Source organism: Coffea eugenioides, chromosome 6, assembly GCF_003713205.1.
Source record: "Coffea eugenioides isolate CCC68of chromosome 6, Ceug_1.0, whole genome shotgun sequence".
Classification (NCBI taxonomy): domain Eukaryota; kingdom Viridiplantae; phylum Streptophyta; class Magnoliopsida; order Gentianales; family Rubiaceae; genus Coffea; species Coffea eugenioides.
This window is the reverse complement of record NC_040040.1, coordinates 7,351,092-7,374,808: the sequence shown is the minus strand read 5'-3', so window position 1 is coordinate 7,374,808 and position 23,717 is coordinate 7,351,092. Positions and strand designations below refer to the sequence as shown.

The window sequence follows — 23,717 nt, the reverse complement described above, 5'->3', positions numbered from 1 at the left end:
TTTCCTGAACCAATTGCCAAAGCCACGAGAAGAGCCTCAAGGTTTTAACCAGCGGGTACAGAGTTACTCATCTAATCCGGTGATCATTCAGTTCTCTTCGAATTCTCTCTAAAAAAACAAAAATATTACATTTTTCTGGATCTTTTTGTAAAAAAATTACTATAACGATTAGATGTATATAAGGTAAAAAGATGATTGGAAAATTACTTTCCAAACAAAGCCTGGATTTTCCTAGCATCACGCTTGTTAAAATATTTTAAGAATATTTAACTTATTAACTAAATATATACATATTGCATTCTGCATTTTAATATTTTCATAAATTAAATTTATTTTTATCAAAAGATTAACACTTAAAACTATATTGACTAGTGTCCCTACGCTTATTAGCCAAATCCCTCAAGATTTCCAACCTGTTTCTATCCAAACACACTCTTTGTTTCTACTTGTGTAAGAGATGGTAAAAAAGTTTGTTCAGGGAAATAACGAAAATCAGAAATTTATTGGAAAAGACTATTTTGCAGTGCTACAAATTAATTAATACAGCATCCAGTCATACGGATCTTGCACTGGGCCGATTAGGGTCCTCCCTATCTGCAGAAATGGGTTGGGCTAAGGTGGGGAAACCACAATGCAACTCTTAGTTAGATTTGCTTGGGCACGGGGCCTGTATTTTTGGGATAAACCATTCAACTTGTTCGTTTAAGGCCTTAATGCCACAAAGAAGAATACCCTACCTGTGGTGGTTGACGAGATTAACATGTGGATAAGCAAGTAAATTTCATCTTTTACACTTAGATTTGTGGCTGTAATCTTATGTTTATCTTCTTAACCACATTAATACATAACCTCGACTCCGACCAATCCCCTGGAAATGGGATAACCAAAGAACCCTTGGGAATGGAGTAATTTATAGTAAGATGATGTATAAATACGCATGAACAAATAGATCAAAAGTAAGGCAAGCTGAAGATTTAGCCCACCGATGCATATATAGAACAAAAAATAAATCATAAATTCATTCGGACACTCAGAGAGGAAATAATTAAAAGCTCCCGAGAGACACACTTCTTCCTTCCTATAGCTGTTGTCAATAAATCAGCGATCTATACATAGCACGTTCAATCTTAGAAACAACGGCCTGATTATATAGTGGGAGCTGCATCCTGAGAGAACTGCAATGATAACTCAATATGTAATTTTGCAAAGATAGAAAGTATTTTAAATATTAGAATTCAAAAATAAAAAAAGCATTAATATGTGACTAACCTGACCGACAAGAGCTCTAAGCTCATCATCTAGAGAGTCATTCCTTTGATGGCCATGGACATCTATGTCCGAACCATTAAAAAACTGCATGTAATTAATATGCTCATCTTCTCCTATTAATTCATCTACCTGAACCTGCATATCTAATTCAAGGCCAGTTGTTCCAGCTTTCCCTCTGGAATCTGTGCCTCCATTGCCGCCATTATAAGCAACGAAAGTTCTTGCCTCGTGGGGTCCTAGAGAATGGAATTAGAGAAACCATTCATGATATAATACTGTACGAATACAGGATGCAATAACGATTTCTTCTATAAAAGGAGGGTCCATGCATTTTTAGGAGAATTTACTCGCCCCAACTTAAAACTTTATATATCCACAATTGATTCAAAGACCAAAATTACCTGGCAAAGAAGTTGCTTGACCTTTAGGATCTCTACCCATGTGATTACTGTTACCAATATGATTGATCAAGGCTCCAGGTGCAAGTGGGCAGGTTACAATCTCATTGATCGATTCACCTCTCAAGGTATTCAAGAAACTCGAATGGTGTGAAGCACTGGTATGTATTGCTCCAGACAGAGGGATTTGGAGTGATACTTGTTCAGAGTCAATAATTGTATTTTTATTTCTTCGGCACTGAATTGGGTGATACTCTATAGAGTTGAACTCAGGTTGAACATCAGGAAATATTGTCATTAATGGAGTCGGCGTCAGTACCTGTTGTTGAATGTGATTCATATCTCGTGATTGCGAGGGTACTAGACCAACATTTTGTTGGAGAAAAAGATCAGACAGGTGATTAAGAGTCAGAAGCGAAGGATTATTCTGACTTCTTAAATTGTATCTCCCATAGGCAGTAGAACTATTGGAGTGATTCACTGCATGAAAACCTTGATTCTTAGAAGATGATGCCCGGATATTAGCATCATCCAAATGCCTCCTCATGTTTGCATCACAATGATACTCAATCTCCTGCCTTGCGTCTTCATTTTGCTTTAGAGCCGCGTTCCTGTATTTCTGGAAGTCAAAGGAGTAGTTGTAAGCTGTTGTCATTGCAGAATCATAAATTTTTCAGTACTACACTTTTTGATACTTTGAGGAAGGAGTATGAACAATATTGATTATATAACATGCAATTAGCTCACATAATAATTACATTCTTTAAATTTCAAGGTAAATTCCAAAAGTTCAAGGGATAAGAACAAATGCCAAACTTACTTGAAGGTGACTTGCTACGTTTTCTCTGGTTAGGTGGGGCTCATTCATGAGTTCAAGAATCTTCTTTGGAACCGCTGCAGCAGAGGACATAGTGCAAATACAGAATTAAACGACAGGACTCTTAATCTAAACATGGAGTATCATTTTTGTCCCTTGAAACATCTTACGTATGCAAAAATAACACGTTCTCGTCATCCATCTTTCATCACTTAGTTAAGGCTATATCGCTGCCTATTATCTTTAGAATGCCAAAACCATGCATGCCTTCAAACATAGATAACTCTGCCTAATAGACATCAAGAGAATTATCTGGACGAGCGAAAGCGATGGAGTTAATTAATTACGCCTAAGATTTTTTGAGATCACATACACAGTCCTCTCTATAAATATGACAAACTCTTACCAAATTTTCAAGGCAAATACAATGATGATGGATGTAAATTTCAGAAGTATAATGAGATGCGTGTCTCGATATGTATTAGGAAACAACACTTACCCTCTTGACCTAGTTGTTGCACAGCAGCCACAAACTGTGCATGTAATTCCGGTGTCCAGGTGACTCTGGCCTTCTTATGCTCCAGGAGGGGTGGTGCATCATGGGATTGAACAGCTTGACCATCTTCCACTGTGTGATTCTTTTTGTTGAGCACTCTAGCACTTCTTCTGATTGCCCTATTTGCTTCCATTTTTTGAGCTGGTACCCTACTTGCCATATTTGCTTCAATTTGTTGAGCCGGTATCCTAATTGCCCTATTTGCTTCGATTCTTTGTGCTGGTAGAGGATTATACGTTGTTTTTCTTATCACATGCTGCCAAATATTTTTGAGGATTTCAAGCCCAACAGGCTTTACCAGGTAGTCGCGTGCGCCATGCATAACACCTTTTTCGATGACTTCCAAGTCATTATTTGCCGATGTCACTGCAATCAATTCAATATACAGAAATTAAATGAGTTCTAATTTATTTAAAAAAGGCAATCAAACTGCATGATTCCTATGACTAATTTGAGACTACTACTGAACACAAATCTTATGGAGAAGATCGAGGTTGGCTCATCACTTATAACGGGGATGTCCATCTCCAGGCCTATGATCTCCAGAAGTTTGAAAACATCCATGTCAGACCTCATGACATCTGTAATTACGATGTCATAGCTATCTTTGTTCTTCCTCAATATCTCAATAGCTTCGGCTGCTTTTGTGGTGGCTGTAACTGCAAATCATCAAATACTCGTCATCATGGAAGTGGGAAAAAAAATCAGCAAATAATCAGATTCGAGTCTGCTCTAATTTATGTAACGGATATTATGTTCTCTATCGCTAGGACCAAACATGTAAGCGCCAACTCAACAATGAATATATAGAAGAGGTACGTACAAATACACATTAAAAGTAGGAAAGGAAGTAAGGGTAAGTAAATTTCTAAAATTGCAGAATAATATCAAGGAATCTATGAGTTTTGACTTCTCTTAAATTTAAGACTTGCTAGAGCAAATAACCATTAAGATTTTTTTCTTAAGAAAAAAAAAACCCTGAATTTTCGCCTTGCAAAACCCTACATCCTCGTTTGCTATTCCTAGCCTAAAACACAAGAAAACATAAAACCCCTAATAACTCAACCAACTTCCTTTTCTCGCCAGACCCCGCCCAAAAACTAGAATTTCCCTAGTAAAAAAATAATAATAATAAAAAATAAAAAATCACCCCCTCTTCTCTCATGAAACCAGAGAAAAAAGAAAGTAAAAAAAAAAAATCGCCCCTCTCCTCACGAGACCAGAAGAAAAAGAGGTAGGGCAAGGGAAAATAAATAAAAGGATCCCACATGCATGTAAAACTCGTACTGCCTTGTAATGCAAGTTTAAACTACAGCAGACCTTGATAGCCACATTTCTGAAGTTCAAAAGCGAGCACTTTGAGGCAGACGACATTATCATCAATGGCTAGAACTCTTAACCCTTGAGAAAAATGATTGTCGCGCTGTTGAAACGAAGGCTGAGAAGCCAAGTGAGCGTTAAACATCTTGCCGGACATATATATATGTATTGCTTAGCAACGTAATCTTTTTTTGTGTAGATATCACAGTAATTTCGTGATTCTGTTGAAAAGCTGGAGAGGTTTAGGAGGTTTATTGGGCTAGAATTTCTAGGACTTGGTTAAATATCATATTGTGGGGATATATATAGATAAAGAATTGTACTTTGATTTGAGAAACCATCACATATTAAGAAAGATTTTTTTTTACTGTAATATATTGGGTTCAAGGTCTTATTACAGAAATAATATAAAGTTAAAAGAGGAAAATGTATCATTCGCAGTGAAACTTACCGTGTTGCCGAGTTTCCTAATGCTTATTTTCTTGAGTTTCTATATAAAAACCCATTTGAAAAGGAAAACCTTGAGGGAAAATAGGAGTTTTCACTTTAGAAAGAAAATAAGTGTATCCAGCAATGGCCCCTTGCTTTTAGTCACTTTTCAATTTATTGGGATTTTTTTTTTTTTTACTATAACTAACACGGTTGGTCTCGTTAACAGCAGCCATGATATACCTGTTGAACAAACAATTTATTTTCTATAAGTCGTTTTCTTTCTTATATATATAGATCATCTGATACAGTTGAACTTGGCTATTTTCTGAGTCTTTTTCTTTCTTATATATTTTCTATAAGTCTTTTTCTTTCTTATATATATGTAGCTCATCTGATGCAGTTGAACTTGGCTACTTTCTGAGTCTTTTTCTTTCCGAGTCTTTTTTTCTGGGACAATGCTTTAGTAACGATAGTTATGGTAACGAAATAATTTTTACTTACTATAACAGGTTGTTGCACTTTTAGCGACCATTTGATTACTTGTTAGACCTATCTACCTAAATAGGACAACACCTAAAAATATGGAAGTAAGTTTCCCACCTAAAATAGTATGTTAACCTTAATAGATTAGTAATTTTTATACCTCGAAAGGTAAATTGGAATAAAAATTAAACTTACTTTTTCAATAAATAAATTACTACTTTATATCCCAAACTTACTTTTTAGAGAGTAAGTTTAGTTCAAGTAACAATAAGTTTTTATACATAAATAGTAATCCTTACTAATAACATGGTAAATTTGATTAATGATCAAAACTTACTGATTTTTGGAATAAAAGTACAATTTTACATTAAAAAATGATCTCAAACTAGTATTAGGAAGTTTATTTGAAATAATGATAAGATATTTTATTAATGATTAAAACTTAGTACTTTAGTTAGTAAGTACTCGTAATATACATATATAATAAATAATTAGAGGTATAATTTAAAATTTTTTTGTATTTATATATTTTAAAATACTATGAAAAGTAATTTCACTTTTCAGATAACCTTGAAAATATGTAATAAAATTTTGTCATATTATAAGTTTTTAATCATTTTCAATTTTTAAAAAGTTTGAAAGTTTGGATAACAATAACAACAAATCGTCCTAGTTATATATAGAATATCACTTGTTTATATATCACAATTTTTATAATTTAGCACCTATGAATATAATAAGATGATAAAGTTTTAATAAATTTACATATGGGACACAGGAATTAATGAGAGTTAAAGCCCAAACAAAATGAGAAATAGTATAACAATAAAAATGACAAAATTAGTATAACAGTTTATATAAGAAAATCAGTATGATCTGGACTTTTTTCCTTGGGAGATTGTTCATAAAAATAAGATCCAACAATTAAATGAAAATCACTTGCACATATAATCTATTGTATAATTTTAATTAAATTCAGTTCACGTATAAAATGGTCCAAAAATAATTAGCGCACTATGATACAATGTTATTTTAACAACACAAATTTTTTTACTGAAAGTCTCAAATATCCATGACATACATATGAGGGATATTTTACCATATTTATATCTAACTATAAGCACAAATTTCATTGTCGAAAATAAAAGACATGAAAACTTGCACAAATATCAAATAATAAGAGAGTTACAATCTCTAAAAATTCTTTTTTCTTTTGATAATTACAATTTCTAAAAATTCTTGAATCAAAGAAATTAATTCCCTAATTCTTCTCTTCAAAAGCACTCCTAATTAAAGCATAATAAAATCAAGTTTTTTTTAACTTTTTAATGTAGTAGTTATGTTTACTAAAAAATTAGTAAACCATTCCTACAATGCATTGCCTCTCCTAAAAGTACTAATATTTTGTAAATAAATTGAAATAATTTTGTAAAAGATTTTATGCATTTTCACTAATATAATCAAGAGAATTTTGCACCTTTAAAATATAAATAGAAAAAAAGGAAAATGGTATGCATATAAAGGTGACCAAATGCAATATATATCACATCATGTGTTTAGATATGATTTGTTAAGCAATCAGTAATTTAGTCCTAGTTAGAGCTGTTAAACGAGCCGAGTCGAGCTCGAGTATATGACAATCGAGCTCGACTCGAACCTCTAATCGAGCTAGCTCGAACTCGCTCGATTACTAATTCGAGCTTCACAAGGCGCTCGAGCTCGATTCGATATACTGGTAGAGAGCTCGAGCTCGAGCTCGAACTCGAGTTTGAGATCGAGCCGGTCCTGTCGAGCTCGAAGCTCGAGCTCGAACTCGAAACGAACTCGAGCCGAGCTTTGCGAGCTCGAAACTTGAGCTCGAGCTCGTTTACGGGTGAGAGCATATCAGTTCCTGGCAAACTCATATTTAGCCGGACAAAAGAAGAGCACATTCCCTAATATATCATCTTCAATTCCACAAGCTCGAATTGAAGCCAAATATTGCAAGCCAGGTCGAATATAAAAACTCAGATTACAATATCCAAACCAAATCAGATTATAACATGTCCAAAACATATCAAATAACATATCCAAACCAAATATCAGATTACAACATGAAGTTGCAAAACGTCCGTGCACTACATTATTAGCTTAGCATAAAGACCTCACGTCTTAATCAAGGGATGCCACATTTATGGTCTGTACAAAACAAAAAGCTCCAACTCTACCTCATCATGTAATTTACCTAATCTACGTCCTAAAAACCAACAATCCCCTTCCAAAAAAACAAAAAAAAACCCAAAAAATAATAATAAAAAACTCAAATTTCTTTTTCTTTTCTTTTTTTTTTAAAAAATTAATCTCTTCCGAAGTTCTCCTTTCAAGAACTTACTTTAGCCCCAGTCCCTCAAGCAACAGTAATAATGCTATCTCCATTCTTGAAGCTTGGCATCCTCTGGAAGGCTCGGTGCCTTGTAGACGACTGCCTCTGATGATCAGATGATGACAGCGACAGCCTCAGAGATACTGATTCAGGTGCCACTCGCTGGTTCAAGTTAAAGATGGCTGATGTGGCATAATTAGGCACCGGAATGACAAGAATCGGGACTGGGACGAGAGCTGATCCATTACTGAAAGCATCAGCCTGGCAGACGGTCATGCTCGACAAAGGATTCTGAACCTGCACTGGTACCAAAATGGGACCAACTGTGACTGGGAATGGTGCTCCTGCAAATCCATTGATATGGCTGCGGCTGCAGGTGTGGAACGGGAAAAAAGTTGACAGAAAGGGGAAAAGAAAAAATTAGGAGAATGGAGGCTGGCGGTGAGAATGGAGGCTGCGGGGTAGGGTGAGAATGGAGGTTGCGGTGAGAATGGAGGATGGCGCTTGGCGGTAAGAAGGGAGGCTACGGGGAATGGGGTGCGGGTGCGGGTGCGGGGTGACGGCTCTGGCCTGTGGGACGGGAAAACAAAATACCAAAAGAGGAAAGGAGGAATTAGGGCTACAGCAGACGGGAGGTGACTTAGTAGTTACTAGTTAGTGTACCACATACACGCTGAAATGACGAAAATGCCCCTATCTTTCGAGCCAACCGAGCTTATACGAGCCGAGCTTGCTCGGCTCGTTTATTAAACGAGTACTCATTGGAGCTCGAGCTCGGCTCGTTTCTCTCTGTTAACGAGCCGAGCCGAGCCCTTATCGAGCCGGGTCGAGCTCGGCTCGCGAGCTGCCCGGTTCGATTAACAGCTCTAGTCCTAGTCAATATATGATGCATATTGATTTCTTATAAATAAAAATATAATTTAGCAATTATGCACTAACAGAATTCGTAGTTTGAATGCAATCAATTGAGCACCTATTTCTTTTTTTTTAAGTAGCTATTATTTATTTTTATTACTTAGGTTATATATTTACATGTAAAATAACAACAATAGCATGCCAATTCTCGGACCAACATAACTTTAATTATTGTTAACTAAACAAATTTTACATTGATAAAAATTAGTCTAGAAAATGAAATGTAATGGCAACAATTGGTAAAAAATAGAAATCTTTTAATATTTGGAAAATAAAAAATAAGTTCCCAAAATATTTCACTTTAAAAAAAAAATCTAAACTTGTTAATTAAATTCAAAATGATTTTATTATAAAAAATATTCTTCGTCAAATTAACATCAATGATTAGACATGAGATACAAATATGGGGAAAAAAGAGATAAAAATATGGTAAAATATCTCTCATACATATATCATGGATATTGGAGACTTTTGGCAAAATAATTTTTTGTTGTTGTTAAAATAATATGGTATTGTAGTGTGCTAATTATTTTAGGATCATTTTGTATATGAACTAAATTTAATTTAAATTATACAATAGATTATATATGCATGTGATTTTTGTTAGTGGTTGGATTTTATATTCGTGAACAATCTCTAGAGAAAAAAAAATTTAGATTATACTAATTTTGTTATTTTTATTATTGTATTAATTGTTACACTATTTCTCTCATTTTGTTAGGTCTATATTAATACAAGTTTAATTCTTATTATTTCTTATGTCCCAGACAATAAACATATTAAAGCTTTATCATTTTATTATATTAATAGGTTTTAAATTATAGAAATTACATAGATAAGTGATATCTTACATATATATATAAAAATTCTTCTCCCACGTTGATCCACGTGGTTGCTTTTGGAGAGGAAGCCAATTGTAGTAGATCTCTTTTGCCAAAAATACCCTTCAAATTTTAACTTTTAGGCTGAACAGTGAACTACTGTTAAGGGTCATACGTCTTTTACCATCTAATTACAACTTTGTCCTACCAGACATAACATCACCTCAAAACAGTAGATCACTGTTAAGGGTTATTTCCGACATGTTGGATCAAATTATCCTCCTGTCCTTTTCATTGTTTCCCGTTGCTTCCACTGCTCCTCTTCTCTTCGGTGGAAAAAGAGCAGCAGACAAGCAGCTGAACAGCTTCTAGAGACAATGGCCAAAAATGGGTTGTCTACCTGCTGGGTGTTCTTCCAAAATAAACAAAGAAAAGCATGAATTCAACTCTTCCACCCACTTGGTCAACAATCTCATGCTTTCTCTCTCTTTCCCCTTACTTTCTCCTGGTTTATAGACAAAGAAAAGTGCCAATTGAATTCCTCCAACATTTGGCCAACAATTTGAAGATTGTTTTCACCAAATTACGACTGCTCATCGGATTTTGTGGTTTGTCCTCTTCTATTCATTTTTATTCCCTAACCATTGTTTTCCTCTTGCTTCCTCTCTTTTTCTCTGTTTTCCGTTCTTTTGTTTCCCCCTCATTTTCTTTTTGGTTCAGACCAAGAACATTTTCTTTCTGGTTCAGACTAAGAAAAGTACCGCTTGAATTCCTCCAGCACTCGGTCAACAATTTAATGATTTTTATCCTAAATTATGGCTATCCATCCAAAAATTTTTTTTTTTACTTCTGTACTCTTTATCATATCCCAACTATGGGATTGTGGTTTGTCCTTTTGTATTCATTTTCATTTCCCGGTTGGTAAATTATCAAGAGTCAAAAGAAAAATCTCTGACAACTTATCAAGTTTGCATCTGTATCCACTCTCTTCATCATGGCTAATACCATTGTTAGGGATATAGGTATATCGTTTTGCTTTCCTTATTGTTGATCAATTAGCAAAATATCAAGAATGAAGTAAAGTGTGTGCCCTCATATTAGGAATAGAAATACCAGTCAAAAAAACTTCATACTTCTTCTACCTTCTTCTCTGCAACCTTTCGTGCTAAAGGTAACTACTCCTTTTCTTTGTCTAATTTTTTGCCCTACCAATATTAAAGAGACTGGATAATCTGTCTACTTTTTATTTTGGTTGTTAAATTTCTTCAGGGGGTTAATTGCAGTTTGAAACAATTGGTGCAGAGAAACCTCTGATTTAGCATCCACACATTTGCAGTAAGTAGTTGCTTAAATTTTACGTCTCTCTCTTCAGTCCTTCAGTTTCTTGACTTTTCTTTTCCTATTAATAATATAGTACAACTAATTACCAAGGAATGGTTGTTACTACTTACTGAATAGAGATAACCAAGCTAAAACAAGTTAAATTTTCAATCTGAAGTGTAACCTTAAGTTCCAGGCTTATGAAAAAGCATTAGAATGAGTCTTACATATTAAGGTTTTACCTCATGTTGAAGCTATTATGCACAAAAGTTAGGCAACCGATAGAAGAAACCAAATTTAAAATAGATAATCCTAATATTAAGCTTCTAGGATTTGTTGTAGCTGCCTTAAAGGTGTAGAATATTAATTCCTCAAACCTATTTCTAAAGGCAGCGTTCCAGGTTTCACAAAACTCTCAAGTCTTAAAACCACAACATGTTTGCTATTTTATGCATTCACATATTCTGAATACAGTAAGTGATGCATAATCTGTTCTATGAATACTATTACACCCAATTAAACATTACAAAATCTGTGGCAGTTTCTCTAAAAAAACTTATTTGAGAGGTGATTTTTTGTGGTTATAGTAGCACTGATGTTACACATTTACTCTGGTTTTCATGTTAATGTGAGAGTACAAGTGCAAGAGACAGGCTATGCATATTTCTTTTTTACCCTATTGTGGGGTTTATGTTAGAAATTCGATGCAGGAAGCAATGTTGTTTGGTTTTTTTTTTCTTTTACATATATTCACATGGATGGAGGCTAAAGAAAGATCTTGAATGTCTTCTGCTGATCATGCAATGAGATTGGAATTGACAATTAAAGTGCATACTGTAGGGAAAGCAGGAGTATTTTGAAACTTTGCCTGACACTGTTTCTAAGAAAGTCGCCTGTCTCCATCTTCTTCACTCTTATGTTAAAGAAATGTCCACTGACAAGGCCGATGCTTTGATGCAGAAGATGAACAGCTTGGGGCTAATTGTAAACCCTCATCCATTTAACGAGATGATGAAGCTTTACATAGCAACATCTCAACATAAGAAAGTGCTCGCTGTCATAGTGCAAATGAAACAAAATCGAATACCAAGAAATGTCCTATCGTATTTGGATGAATGCGTGTGCAGAGCTGTCGGGTGTTGGATCAGCTGAGGAGGTTTACAAAGAAATGATACATGACAAAAATGTTGTGATGGGATGGAGCTCTTTATCTACTTTGGCAAATATTTACCAAAAATCAGGAGCAATTAACCAGGCTTTTTGGGCACTAAGAGAGGCAAAAAATAAACTATCTAGCTGTAATCGCCTTGGTTATGTATTTTTGTCAACAATCTATACCTCTTTGAACAAGAAGGATGAAGTTGTGCGGCTCTGGAAAGCTAGCAAAGAAGTAAAGGGCAGAATCACATGTGCGAACTACATGTGCATCTTCTCATGTTTGGTGAAACTTGGTGATATTAAAGAAGCTGAAAATATATTTCTTGAGTGGGAGTCACAGTGTAGGACATTTGATATTAGGGTGCCAAACATTGTTCTAGGCGCATACATAAGGAATGGCATGATGAAGAAAGCTGAATCATTATTTATCTGTTCATTGAACAGAGGTAGATGTCGAAATTATAAAACTTGGGAGATATTCACAGAGGGATGGGTAAGGAGCAATGAAATGGATAAAACTATAGATACAACGAGAAGATCCCTTTCTACGTTGGAATATTTGCCTTTCGTTCTATTATTTTCTTCTGTTTGCATCCTCATATAGCTCACTGTACCTGAAGATATTCAGCTTTGGTTCTTTCCTATTAAAAAAACACATTTCAATATTTGTTACACAATACTTGGGCATTGGCACAGCCAAAAATACTCTAGTTCCATATATAACTAAGAAAATGTGTTGTTATTATTATCCAAACTTTTAAACTTTTCAAAAATTATAATACGACAAAATTTTATTATTTTATAAGTTTATTTGAATGGTCAACATATTTTTCATAGCATTTTAAAATATATAAATACAAATAATTTTTAAATTATACATATAATCATGTATTATACAAGTATATTACGAGTACTTACTAACTAAGGTACTAAGTTTTAATCATTAATAAAATATTTTATTATTATTTCAAATAAACTTCCTAGTATTGGTTTGGTATAAGTTTTTAAAGAAAAATAGTACATTCGTGCCATAAATTAGTAAGTTTTGGTCATTAATCAAATTTACTATGTTATAAGTAAGAATTACTATTTATGTATAAAAACTTACTATTATTTGAACTAAACTTACTCTTTCAAAAGTATGTTTGGAATATAAAATAGTAATTTATCTCTTCAAAAAGTAAGTTTCATATTTATTGCAATTTACCTTTTGAGATACAAAAGTTACTAATTATTATGGTTAACTTGCTATTTTAGACGAGAAACTTACTTCCTTATTTTTAGACATTATCCTATTTAGGTGGATAGGTCTAACAGGTAATCAAATGGTTGCTAAAAATATAATAACCTGTTATATCAAGTAAAAACTGTTTAGTTACCATAACGATAGTTACTACAGTATTTTCCGTAGCTCATCTAATGCAATTGAACTTGGCTACTTTCTGAGTCTTTTTCTTTCTTTTTTCAAGTCTACTGTGGGGGATTTTTTTTTAATTTATAACAAATATATTGTTAGATTTATAAGTAAAGAATTATATCTCATATTGGTTCGAGATACAAGAAAGAGTGATTAATATGTAAGTAAGGTCCGAAACCGAATAGCTTAAACTTTTGGATTAGAGTTGGATTCCTGACTTATATATTGGACTCCTTGATGGGCTCTCTCTAAGTATTTCTCCCTTACAAGTGGTATCAACCCTTCAAGTTGTAAGACTGGGTTACTCATAAGCAAGTGGATTTTTCTCGGAGTTGGACTGGTGAAAATTCTCTTCTTGATGATGGATCGAAATACTAAGGAATTTGGTTGGTGTTAGATCAGGTGCACCATAGGTTTGGTAGGAGGGTGGATCCATGATTAAGAAAAGATGTTATGTCTCACATTGGTTCGAGAGACGAAAAAAGAGTGATTAATATGTAAATAAGGAACCGAAACCTAATAGTTTAAAATTTTGGGTCAGTGTTGGATTTCTACCTTACATATTAGGCACTTTGGTGGACTCTCTGCAGACGTTTCTCTATAATATATATTACTCCTACAATTAGTTTTGGGGTTAAGAGCGATCACAATTTTAGGTTTTTCTTTTTAAATGCAATGGGTATGTTTCCGGCAAAAATAGAAAATTCTGATGTTTCGATGAGCGCCATATAAAAATTAGTCCTTAGTTCTATTGACTTTTTTTTTTTCTTTTCTTTTGTGTGTAGGAAGTTAGACAGGTTAAATTGAATAGATTAGTCCAATTTTTCATTTTCGCTAAATAGCCCACTTAGACAGATGATGGGCTATACAATTGCATGATCTAAGACTTTTTTTTTTTTTTTTTTTTCTCTCCGTAGTGTCAAAGATTCTTGATTTTAAACTCTCCAAAGATCCGTAAAAAAATTCAATCATTTGCACGGATGAAGTAAGTCTTTGTAGTAGTCGGTTGGCTCAGATGATGTTCTGAGTTAATTTACACACTCCTCGTGAATGAAGAAGGTCTCATTTTTTATCAACACAAGAACTTGACTTGAGGTTCCCTTTTTTTTTTTTTTCTTTTAACTAGTACTTGACTTTGGTGCCATGTATATCTCCTAAATGAACACAAGAAGACTTTGAAATTAAGCTCTCTTAATCATATATTACCTGACTTAACACTCCAAAGTCCACATCAACCCTACTGTATCTACATGTCCAAAAAAAAAATGTCTCATTTGGTCATACAGTAAAAAGCTCGTAATGAAATTGTTGACCCAAATCTTGTTTTAACCGCAAAGGCCGAACCAATAATATCTCATATCCAACTTTTTGCTGGCATCCTTGGATTGGCCTTTAACTGAAATTAAGGTTTTTCTATTCTATGCCTTAGGGGCACAAGATGAGAGTAATCACATTAGCTAAGAAAAAAAAAATAATATGATGTATGTGAGATTTTAAAAAAATGATTGAAAAATGTGTAAAAGAAATATTCATGACAAATGCAAAAGATTTTATCCAGAGAAACGCAGTCCAAACAAATTTTAAGTAGCACTAGCACCAGACAAGTAGTAATAAGCAGTTTGATTCATCAAAACTTGTTTCCTCAACGAAAATCGAAAAGAAAAAAGGAAAAAGACATTGGGCAGCTTCTAGCAATTGAAATGGGCTATAGTTACCTTGTGAATTCTGGGATCAGACTTTCAAATCCTCTCTCATTTTTTGTACTTCATTCTCATAAGATATGGAATTTCCTCCGGCAAATTCACGCTTAAAAAACCGGAAAAATTTCCTCAAAATGCCATTCACATTTCGTCAAATGATTTTTACCATCATTCACTCTTAAAATAGTAACTTTATATTTTTTACAAAAATCAAATAAATAAATTTTGGTCACAACCTAGATTTTCAATCACTTTTTATCTTAAATTCATCACATGACCCATATATGATTATTTTTCTTAGAGGAAAAAATGTTAGATCTCATTTATAGTTAAACAAATGATCGTTCCATATTCATTTTTGCCTTAAAAATGTTGGATCTGACCCAAATCATCTACATTTTTTTCCTCCAAAGAAGTGGAATTTGACCAAATTCATATTCATTTTTGTTACTAAAAAAGGGATTTAATATTTTTGTAGATAAAAAATAATTGTATGTGAGTCATGTAGTGATTTTAGACTAAAAAATGATTAAAAACTTAAATCGAAATCAAATTTTGATAATTTAAATTTATAAAAAAACATAAAATTAATATTTTAAAAAAATAATAAAATAAATTATTTAATAAAATGTGAACACATTTTGAACGATTTTCCTAAAAAATACATGCCCGGGGGAAGGCCGCCGCACTGAGTGCAATATGGAGGCCTTCCGCTATGACTTCCCCTGGACGCCGCTACGTACGTGCACATCCCGACAATGGACATGGCATTAATACTTTGGACGACTACTACTATTATTTACTAGAATGAAAAATCTTTTCTTGCTCTCTTCATCAGAAAATGAAACAAAACCAATATTTTGTTCCAAAAAATATTTATTATTGGAATTTGGAAGAAACAAAATAAAATCAAAATATATAAAATAAAAGCAAAAGTCCCGGAATACCCACGACTACAAGCGAGAAAACGAGTAAAGTGGGGTTTCTGGTTCTGGTTCTGGCTTTCATCCCATCTTCAGAAAAATCTAGTCTCCAACGTCGCCAACCATCGTACCCAGTCAACACCACCCCCCCCCCCGGCCCTCCCCACCCCACCAACCACCTCAGTTTATCTTCTCCTCTGTCTCTCCTACCTCGAAAAACCCTAGGCCGATTATTGTTATTACATTTATATTATAAATATTCCTTTGTTATACATACATATTTGTTGATTGATTGACTTTCTGCATTTGTCCCCAAGAGAGTTGTTTGACTATTGTTGTTATTGTACATTAGTAGTTGCTATTATGTCTTCGGAGATCGAGGTGGTGGAGGAGGTCGAGGAATCCAGAGATCATGGTCGATCATCGCCTACCTCCGCCGTGTCCACCACGGCCAAAGGCACCGGGGGTGAGATAGAGGAGGAGAGCTTGAGGAACGATGTGTACACGGCTGCGGCGTATGGGGATATGGAGAAGCTGCAGAGATTGGTGGAGAGCGAGGGCTGCTCTGTCTCCGAGCCGGACTCCCTTGGTCACTACGCCCTCCAATGGGCCGCCCTCAATAACCGCACTGCTGCTGCCCAATACATTATTGAGGTCAAGATTGATTTTTTGTTTTCTTGTTTATCACTCCGTAGCTCACTATTGGTGCCTTAAGTACTTTTTCCCCGAAATCATTCAAGTATTGTATCGCGTTTGTCACTCCAATTAATCCGCAGTTGATTTTCTAGCTATTGTTGTTGGACATAGTCAAGAGTCAATAAAGATGTGAAGGTGCTGAGGATATGTGAATTTTTATTGTAAAAATGTTACTGAAATTTGCACGGTCAACTGGGATTCTGATCTCGTGGTATATGGAAAATGAAGAACAAATCAGATGAGGCATGTAAAATTTGAAGGACAAACTAGATTCTTCTTGAAATGAGGCATGCAGGTGTACTTAGTATTCAAACACTAATCCTAAAGCTAGTGTTGCTTGGATTTCAATTATTTCTAGGGGCATCATATGATATGGTTTCCTTTCGTTGAGTTGAATATGAGATGGATTGGCATTGAAACAACCATTATTATTTTTTTAAAATGCTGTAGTTGAAACAATGGCCTCAGTTTGACTGATAGTTTTGTTGTGACACATTGCTGGCAGCGTGGTGGAGACGTGAATGCTGCAGATCATACAGGACAAACGGCACTCCATTGGAGTGCAGTTCGGGGTGCTATCCAGGTGGCTGAAGTTTTACTTCAAGAGGGTGCTCGGGTGAATGCAGCTGATATGTATGGCTATCAGGTTTGTTTTCATTCAAAAACTTTGCTTTATGTACCGTTTTGCTGTTTAGAAGACTGAGTCGTGTACCTAAAGACTTGTATGGTTTTGTCACAAATCGTGATCTGTACTCTTATGTCTCTGAGCAAATACCTTGTCTTCATGTTGAATATTGAATTCTGGATACTTGCCATCTTTGTTGCAGACAACTCACGTTGCTGCGCAATATGGTCAGACATCTTTCCTTTATTACATTGTAACAAAGTGGAATGCTGATCCTGATGTCCCTGATAATGATGGAAGGAGCCCTTTGCACTGGTACTTGAAAAATGTAATTTTTATTTTCTAAAATCAGAGGAAAAGCTTTTGTTGCAATTTTTTTAACACTGTTGACAGCTAGGCATGTAGGTATTTGAACACCCATAATTGTTTTTTTTTTTGTTGAATTATCCAAGTCTTTCTTATACTATGTCATCCCTTAACTTTAGATGTTATGAAAACTTTGAGGATTTCTTCATCCCTGATGTGATATTATTGGTTTCTTAGCTTTCTATCAGATCTTAGTCGTGTTTTCAGCAGACACATACTTGCCAAGAACTTGCTAGCTGTCCAGCATGCCTATGAGCCTGACATATTTCATCAATATGCAATCTTTAGGCTATCCATGTGAAATTGAAGTTAATTCAGATTCAACCAACATTTTAAAGTGTGTGGTTGGAATGTTGTTTTGTCTTTTGCATCTCTTTAAATCTTAAATATGTATTCAGTATCCGATGCTGAATACTTCCCTTCTTTGATACTGGTATCAACAGCAAAGGGGAATATAGAGCTCCAGTGCATCAGTTGCTTTTTGCCTGCAGATGCTGCCAGCTTTTGAAGTTTTACCGTTTATCTGTATAACAATAATATGTATTGAGTGCTCTATTTTCACTTTGGAATGTAATTGTAGGGCTGCATACAAGGGTTTTGCAGACTGTATACGTCTTCTGCTATTTTTGGATGCATATAGAGGAAGACAGGATAAAGAGGGTAACTTTTAAATGTTTCTGTTCCTTTTTTCCTTTGCTGTAGACATGAACTATGAGTCTGAAAAGTACTAACAAGTGAGAATATACTGCTTAAATTTAAATTGATCTCTCATAATGCTTCCACTTTTAGGCTGTACTCCTCTACATTGGGCTGCTATCAGAGGTAACTTAGAAGCATGCACAGTGTTGGTACAGGCTGGCAAGAAGGAAGATCTCATGTTGACAGATAATACTGGCTTTACACCAGCACAACTTGCGTCTGATAAGAATCACAGACAAGTTGCATTTTTCCTTGTAGGTATCTAATAAACTATTACATGTGATGTCAAACTTACATCAACATACTCTACTATTTGTTGTTCTTCATATTTTGTGCTCCAGAAAATTAGACTTCAAGTTTTTATTTAATTTTTTAATTTTTTAAAATTTTTTGCAAACAACTCTCCAGAATATTATTCGGTATTGACGATTTATGGCAATTAAATTGGTTAATTGCTACCGTTGTCTGCAGTTAATCCACCTGTTTAGGTTGTCAGCTTGTCTTGTTCAAAAGCATTGTGTTGGTTTTTTAGTGTCCCTTAGTTGATCTCAGTCTAGTCATGGCAAGATTAGCAACACACTATATTTTGGCCAACTTGGTGCAAATCTATAAGTCTGAAAATTTGTTAGCAACGAAATCTTTGATTACTGTGGACACTGATGATGTGATATTTTGCCCTGTGGATTCTTTTTTTACAGAAGCTTCCTTTTGCTTTAGATATATTTTTTGTCAGTAGCATGGGAATATGCATGTTTCAGATTGTGAGAATCATTTGCCTGGACATTGTCTCAGCCTTCTAGAAGTCTTTTTGGACCACATAGTCATGACGACCATGATATCTTCTTTCCTTAAGTTGGCACAAATATCACTATTCCCAGAAGTATCCCTACATTTATATGTGAGTCATTTGAACTTCATGTGGATATGCCTTGGAAAATGCAAAATTTCACAACGGATCAGTGAGTGGTGATTGTTTCAGAAACCTGGTAATGCAGGCTTTCCACATGGTGAACTTCCAATAGAGTTGTGCTTATCTTTTTATCTTTTTGATTCCTAGATCGAAGCCCACTATCATTTTGCAGTACATGAGCAGTAGTTCTTTGAACATTATTGGCTTCTGACAGAGCTTTTCGCATCCATGTTTCTGAAGTATAAAGCTTGTGTTTTGCAGGGTAATGCCAGAAAGCTGCTTGACAAACGTTGTGATGGAAACAGCCGCCTTGGGAAACTATCAAAATTGGGGCTTGCTCCTGTTCTTTGGTGCACAATATTTTTGCTTCTTGTGACCTACACTCATTCAGTAATCATGGGTACCTTTCCTACTAGTTGTTGGTTTTTCATTTGGGCCTTACCTGTGCACGTAATATTGCCTCTAATATGCTGTATTACGTTCGCTTGAGTGCAGCTCCAAATCTGCCAAAATTGACAGCTGGCTTCGCTCTTCTCGCATGGCTGGGTGTTTTCCTAGCAACTTCTGGATTAGTTTTGTTTTACAGATGCAGCAGGTACTCCCTTTTTTCTTTATATAGTTGGCGACCTAAAATATAATCTTTCATATGCTTCTGTAGACTTGCTGCTGGATAATTAGTTGTGATACTTAAAGGTGGTTCTTATAATTGTCAAAACTATTACAAAATCTTGAAGTTCTTAATCTTTCCAAAGCTGTAGGACTCTTGTTATCAACACTGTTCTTTTCCATTGATCATCTCTTTGGTTGAGCCGATGTGGTGAATTATTAGGCCCACCAACATTGAAACTGCCCATTTCAAGATTTCCATTTTGTCATTTGTTGATTTAGTTGAGCACTAGGACTAGCTTCAGAAATGCTTTTACTTGCAATAGGCTTAAAAGCGTGGGGCTTTTTTTATTGCAGCAAAGATCCAGGTTATATTAAGGTGAATATGCATGATTCCCAGAATACAAGAGATGATGTAAGTTGCCCCAACCCCTTTTCTTCCTCTTGGTTCTCTATTACAACCTTAATAATGTTTGGCCTTAAGTTGTACGAACTAATGCTTCCTTCATGTTAAATCTTGCTCTCTGACTAGATGCATGTAACTTGCATTTCATTTGAGAGATATTCTTCAAATCTTATCAGTATTTCATTTGTAATTTTCTGTTAGGAACCCTTGCTGAAGATGGAAATAAATCATCCTGCATTACTTGCTGGGAACTGGGCTCAGCTTTGCTCTACCTGCAAGGTGCTATCTATTTCTCACTCTTCTCATTTGGACTTTAGTTTTATATTTGTTGTTTTTAACCTAATTTGGTCGTCTCATATCAGATTGTTAGGCCTCTTCGTGCAAAGCACTGTTCCACGTGTGATCGGTGTGTTGAACAATTTGACCATCATTGCCCTTGGGTGTCTAATTGCATTGGCAAGGTTGGTTTTTTTAACCTTTTGCATTTATATCCTATGAATTCATATCTGTTTTGATACTTCATCACTCATTACACGTAGCATAAGCAAGCCAAGTGTTTGAGGAAAAAAGAGCATGGTGGTGGCAATAGTTTTAGGCTACTGTTGCATTGGCAGCTTAAGATAATGATAAGGTCTTTTTTTATCCCGCTGGTCCAAGATTGGTTAAAGTTGCTGCAGTTGAGAAAGCATAGAGCTATATCCAGAACCGTTATTTGCAGTGTGCTTGCAAAACATAGATCTGGTACACCTAGAAGTTTGATGATTCTTGAGGACCTTGAAAATTTCTGTATTACCTGACTTGTAAATGTAGGAGTTACCTACCTGCGTAGAGTTGTGCACGTTATGGGTTTCAATGTAGGAGAAATGGAAACCACCAAATACAAGCCTTTTTTTTTTTTGGTGGTGATGGTGGTTGTAATAATTACTAAGACAGGTAATTTCTTAGCTGGTTTGGTCAATAAATGTGGGGTATATGATTGTCTCGTGTAAATGTTTAGTAGATGTGCTGTTCCTTTTGCAAATGTATGTGGCTCTGAATCTACAGCTTGTTTTAAATAAAACGTACATCTGATTTATGCTGGCTCTGATCTCATTCAGAAAAACAAATGGGATTTCTTCTTATTTCTTGTTGTGGAAGCCTTGGCCATGGTGATAACTGGTGGTGTTGCTCTTACAAGTAAGCCATTTTTTACCTTTTATGCATGTCTCGTTCTCTTCCTCATATCACGCATTTTTTTCCTGCTTATTATCTCGTTATGATTTGCCTGTTCTTCTACAATGCTATATATCGAACGTGCTTTATGCTGCAGGAGTCTTGACCGATCCACTAGCTCCATCTTCATTTGGGGGATGGTTGAGCCATGCTGCAAACGAACATGTTGGTGCTTTTGCATTTATTGTCTCAGACATTTTCCTCTTCTCAGGAGTGGCTATCTTGACTGCTGTTCAGGCTTCTCAGGTATTCCAACGTTTGTAGAAGATCCTGTAGGAGGAGATGAAATTTCAGTAATGTTTGTCTTGTGAACTTAAATGATTTTACAACTCAAGGGCTGCAGCGAACAGGCTTTAGTTTTTGCTCGGTCTTCATCAGTCTTTTAACACGTTCATCCTTTGGTTCGGAGAAGTATCGTGTTGTTTCTCGACTAATTCAGAATTTTAATTCCTTTTTGGTGCCACAGATCTCTCGTAATATTACGACGAATGAGGTAGCAAATATAATGCGGTATAGCTACCTGCGGGGGCCTGGTGGGCGGTTCAGGAATCGTTACGATCATGGGTGTAAGAGGAACTGTTCAGATTTCTTGATAACTGGTTACAATGAAGACATCGAGCGTGACGAGGAATCAGGTGAATCGGAAGGTATCGGGATGATGCAGATTGGGAGGACGTCAAACCTTCAAAATGGGGCATGCCATTCTCATCAAACCAATGGCAACACCGACGGGAATGGTGGTCATGTTGTAGTTAACGTGAATAAGAGCTCAAACACCCATCAGTCTCATGTTCATTCTTCCCTCTGTACTCATCATAAAAACAACCAGAAAACTGATAGCGTTCCTGTAGGATTAGGAATTGGGCTAGGTGGTCGGAACAGTGGGAGATCTGTGATAGCGTCATGATTAGTCCTCCTCTGCTCTGCTGTAACGGGGGGTGGATTGAGAGATTAATTGCTTGTTTGTACTTGCGACGGTTTGTAACCTCAATAGGTAAAATTCAAATTGATTTTGCTTCGTCCAACTCCGTCCTGTCGGTAGTCTTTTCTGAGGAAGACGAAGAGGGAGCGAGATACGAACTCTTCCCGCGCGCTTCATATCCGTAATATGATATATATATATATATATATATATATGACCGAGAAATTTCTTTCCGTGCTATTTGTTTATTATTATTATTATTATTTTTTACACGTAAATCAGGTTCGGTCTGATGTCCATGATGTGTTATTTCGCTTTCACATTAAATGTTGTGCCTCCGCGGTTTAGGTCAGCGAGACAGGATAAGAGAAAAAAGGTGCTTCACAGTGGAATTTGATAATGTATCCAGCCGACTCGTGCTCCCGTGTCCTTATCTTCCTTCTTTCTTATTAAAAAAGAAAAGGAGAATGCGGCGATGCGGATTTTCCTCGAGAGAAACATTTTTAAAATTAAAAAAAATAAATAAATTTTTTTTGCAAAGTTGTGTGCTTACCCCGGAAAAAGTTGGAAACCAAGGATGAGAAGTGAAGAAGGGAAGGCGGTCAGATTTTAACACTGCTCCTGGTGTTGTGTTTGAAGACAAGAGAAGAAGAAGATACACGCACAGCACACACGGAAGTGGGGGGAGGTAGAAGAAGTGTTTATTTAGAGAGAATTGATTGAATAAGAAAGAAGAAAACAAAAAAGATGATTACATCACTCACCTCACCTTTCGTTGGATGATAATAATGTCAATAGGTAATACTAGTGGGAGTTGATGATGGGTACTTGACACTGATGGGTGGATCGCTTTATATGGCCATCAATGACTATGGAAAATTCTTGGACTCTCTCGGCCCGGCGGTGAAAGCGTCCCCACACATCCAATTTTGTAAAGAAAGAAAGAAAGAAAGAGGCCTCCTCTCATCTCACTCAGGGCCACAGCCACAGCCAGCAGATTTGTGAAAACAAACCGAAAAAAGCACAAACCACCGAAACAGTTTCTGTCATTCAGCTGCTTTACGGAGTAGTCCTGAATGGATGAATCTGTTGTAAATGGATAATCTCAGAATAATCAGTGACCATCAATTTTTCCCGCGAAAATTTAATGATAAGGATCAATATATTTATTTATATACAATTCTAAGTCCCACCCACTTTCGGCATCAGCATGCGAGTGCGACCGCTACGTAGGTGCCTCATCTGAGCGGTTTTTTTCCCCCCTCGGCCAGAAAGAAGAAGTAAAGCTAAAAACAATTAAACCCCCAAAAAAAAAAAAAAAAAAAATCCTTCCTTCTTTTCGTCCAAGCTTGAAGCTTTTGCCTCGCCTCGTCAATGTTCAACG

At 35.6% G+C, this 23,717-nt stretch overlaps 2 protein-coding genes across 2 annotated transcripts; both read left to right on the top strand.

Annotated features, from left to right (window-relative positions):
* The first annotated feature begins 11,475 nt into the window (after window positions 1–11,475).
* Window positions 11,476–12,455, top strand: LOC113773474 (pentatricopeptide repeat-containing protein At5g27460-like). The gene is given in 3 exon segments (XM_027318121.1): window positions 11,476–11,537; window positions 11,539–11,799; window positions 11,801–12,455. Coding segments are annotated over 3 exon segments (978 nt in total).
* A 3,571-nt stretch (window positions 12,456–16,026) lies between these two features.
* LOC113774949 (protein S-acyltransferase 24) lies at window positions 16,027–22,436 on the top strand. Its single transcript, XM_027319617.1, has 13 exons — window positions 16,027–16,545; window positions 17,093–17,233; window positions 17,415–17,527; window positions 18,159–18,238; window positions 18,368–18,531; window positions 19,449–19,587; window positions 19,683–19,782; window positions 20,151–20,208; window positions 20,401–20,478; window positions 20,562–20,660; window positions 21,297–21,375; window positions 21,509–21,657; window positions 21,878–22,436. Exons 1-13 carry the CDS (start codon window positions 16,255–16,257, stop codon window positions 22,316–22,318), a joined length of 1,932 nt encoding a protein of 643 aa, XP_027175418.1. The 5' UTR covers window positions 16,027–16,254; the 3' UTR covers window positions 22,319–22,436.
* Window positions 22,437–23,717: the final 1,281 nt, after the last annotated feature.